General features: G+C 34.6%; 1 protein-coding gene across 1 annotated transcript; it reads left to right on the top strand.

Annotated features, from left to right (window-relative positions):
- Window positions 1-603: 603 nt before the first annotated feature.
- Window positions 604-2,695, top strand: LOC117403397 (transcription factor 21-like). The gene is made up of 2 exons (XM_034005514.3): window positions 604-1,209; window positions 2,243-2,695. Exons 1-2 carry the CDS (start codon window positions 766-768, stop codon window positions 2,330-2,332), a joined length of 534 nt encoding a protein of 177 aa, XP_033861405.1. The 5' UTR covers window positions 604-765; the 3' UTR covers window positions 2,333-2,695.
- Window positions 2,696-3,031: the final 336 nt, after the last annotated feature.

Below are 3,031 nucleotides of genomic sequence, written 5' to 3'. Positions count from 1 at the left end.
CTTGTCGACATTATTTAAAATATAGAATAGACATATGTCCTTATAGCTGTGTAGGGTTTTATTTTCTGAATATTCCAAACAACAGACCAGTCCTAGCCATTACTGTAACAAACTGTAACCGAACCACATGCCATACAAATAGGGAGGCTCTTTATCGTCCCGAGTCGTCAGATGGATAGGTATTTTTTTCTGGGTCCAATTAAAACTGTTAAATATTGTCTGGTGGCTACATAAAATAATACAACGTGTGGATATGTTTGAAATAATGTAATAAACGGAAAGCCTGTTTATTTGTCTTAAATTAACAAGCATACCCTTCAGGAATGTAATCTGTTTATAACCCACTGTATAGATTTTTGTCAAATGTGTAGGAGTTTTTGTTTTGTTTTTTCTCTAGGATTTCTTTCTAGCATCACTTTCTTTTCAGACAACGCGTCATTTGACGAAAATGTCACATTAAGTAGGACTGTATTTCGTCTTTTTTTTCTTTCTTATACATAATTGACAGGAAGATTTTAACTGTAATATTCACCAGCCTGTGGTGTCCAACAAAGTGTCAAATGCTATGGGAGACACCCCTCCATGGCGGTCACGCCCCTGCATAACCGAGATAAATGGCCAGTATCCAAAGCAGGTTTCAGAACACTGAATGAAATATACGGGACATTAATTCTCTCAGACTGCAGATCGCTGCGTTCCTGAGTTTCCTCTCGACTCACACTAAATAACTGACCGTTATTGTGAGAACAGTATATTGAGGTAAACATGTCTACTGGATCCATAAGTGATGTTGATGATCTAAATGAGGCAGAGCTCCTGGATTGCGACCTGAAAATAGGATCTGGTAAGGACTCTGGGACCTCAAACGAAAGCACAGAGGAGAGCTCCAATTGTGACAGCGGCTCGCTTAAAGTCAAAGGGGTTTCGGGAAAGAAGCGAAAAACTAGCATCAGGAAGACCAGTTTGAACGGAGTGTCACACGAAGGAAAGCAACTCCAAAGGAATGCTGCCAATGCCAGGGAGAGATCTAGGATGCGAGTTTTGAGTAAAGCGTTTTCCAGGCTGAAGACAACTTTGCCCTGGGTACCAGCGGATACCAAACTCTCAAAACTGGACACCCTGAGACTGGCATCCAGCTATATTGCCCATTTGAGACAGGTCCTGGCCAACGACAAGTACGAAAATGGCTACATTCATCCTGTCAACCTGGTAAGAAACGTTTCCTTTTTTTTTTTTTTTTTTTTTTTTTTTTTCTACTGAATACATTAAAACTCACCATTTCACATTTTTAAAGAAAATGCTTATTCATGCAGAATGGGCCTGTATATTCATGTTAACTATATACGATTTTACCTAATTATTTGATAGTTTATGTAATATTTTTTAGAAATTGTTACCAAGATGTCTTATATGCTTAATATAATATTGTACACTAAACATTTTCGTTTTTTAAAGTTTTCATTTTATTTAGAGTCAAATGTAATTTCAGGTCAACTTATTGGGAAAAGTACAGTTATATGTTATATGTTTTTACCAATCACTTAAGTTCAAAGCATTTTCTCCGCATGAATCACAAATGTTGCTCTTACCTGTACTAAGAAAACATTATTGGAATAGAAAGAATTCTGGTGTAGGTCAATAGACTCCTAAGTAGCGATCATTTTATTCACTATTGTTTATAAACAAACACACAAACAAATGCAGCATACATCATCTGTCTTGAGGAACCCGCAATAATAATACTGTCTGCAGTGATAAACAACAAACTTCAGTTTAATGCATTCCTATACAAGACTGAGGACATTTACTTATTTATTATGGGATGCTTCACAGTTGATTGATATAAATGTAACATTCTGTACTCATATTTCATATTTCCATATTGTTTTAAAATGCTTAGTCCATTATTTTGTGTAGAATGGTCTATATTTCTATTAAGCACAGTACTATCATTTCCTATCATTTTATTTTATTGTATTAATTTGTAATCTCCCTTTCCCCCTTTCGATGCATAAAACTCTTATATTCCATAGGCATTTGCTGTAGAATTGCATTAAACTGCTTTAAAAAGTATTTATGACATTTATTGGAGAAACGCTGAACATTTAGGTAGTCCTTCATTTTAAGCAGTTTTTAGCTATGAAGTGTCGTCATTGGGATATATTTTTTTCTTAAACTACCACTTATTAATTTACAACAAAAAAGGGGAAACTAATGACTAATGTTTGTCTTTTCTTTTTAGACATGGCCTTTTATGGTTGCTGGAAAGCCAGAGAATGAGCTGAAAGAAGTAATGAATACAACTCGGTTATGTGGAACTACGGCGTCCTGAGAAAGATGAACCCACGAAAAGGAGAGCTTCTTTAATATCAGGAACACTTTAATCAAAAGAGAAACAAGCTCAGACTCACAGGGGGACCATACCTTCAATCAAATTCACCCAACAACTACACATTATTTAAACTGCACAGGATTGTTATTGTGTAGGCCTTGCTGGTTCAAGTGCTGTTAAATGTATAGTTTATATTGTGTTAAATGCTTTATAAAGTGTGGGTTTGTTATGTTGTTACATGCTATTATTGATGACGTTGACAGTCATTGGTTGTACAAATTCATACATATAAAATATATTTTCTCCAAACAAGTTTATATATAATTCTTGTAAATAAACATTTCTTTGTAAAGAAAAAATGGACTAATTTGTTTGTGTTATTTTATTATAAAATAATGTGTGTAATACTGCAATGCTTAGTTGAAAGGAATAAAAGCAGTGTGAAGTAAAGAACCCAAACAAAATACGAATCCCAAAAAAGACTACTGACCAGAGGTAATGATACCTGTATGTTTGCTATTTTAATTAGCTTAACCACTAAGTAAATGTAGACCTGTATCTTTTGTTATTGGTTTAGGAAAGAAACACAAACATCTGGAGTCGGTTTGCACCCTTGGATTTCTGAAGAAAAGTAATCAGTGATAAATAATTCTTAAATAGGGTTATTCAAGGGCATGAAGGTCAAATATTGGTGTGTTT

The sequence above is a fragment of the Acipenser ruthenus genome, chromosome 5 (genome assembly GCF_902713425.1).
Source record: "Acipenser ruthenus chromosome 5, fAciRut3.2 maternal haplotype, whole genome shotgun sequence".
NCBI lineage: Eukaryota > Metazoa > Chordata > Actinopteri > Acipenseriformes > Acipenseridae > Acipenser > Acipenser ruthenus.
This window is presented reverse-complemented; position numbering and strand designations above follow the sequence as displayed.

What these genes read in the sequence shown, in the direction of transcription:
- LOC117403397 (XM_034005514.3), top strand. Translation starts at nt 766, where the DNA reads ATGTCTACTGGATCCATAAGTGATGTTGATGATCTAAATGAGGCAGAG. An exon ending in ACATTCATCCTGTCAACCTG is followed by an intron (nt 1,210 to 2,242) that starts GTAAGAAACGTT and finishes TTTTCTTTTTAG; the next exon opens with ACATGGCCTTTTATGGTTGC.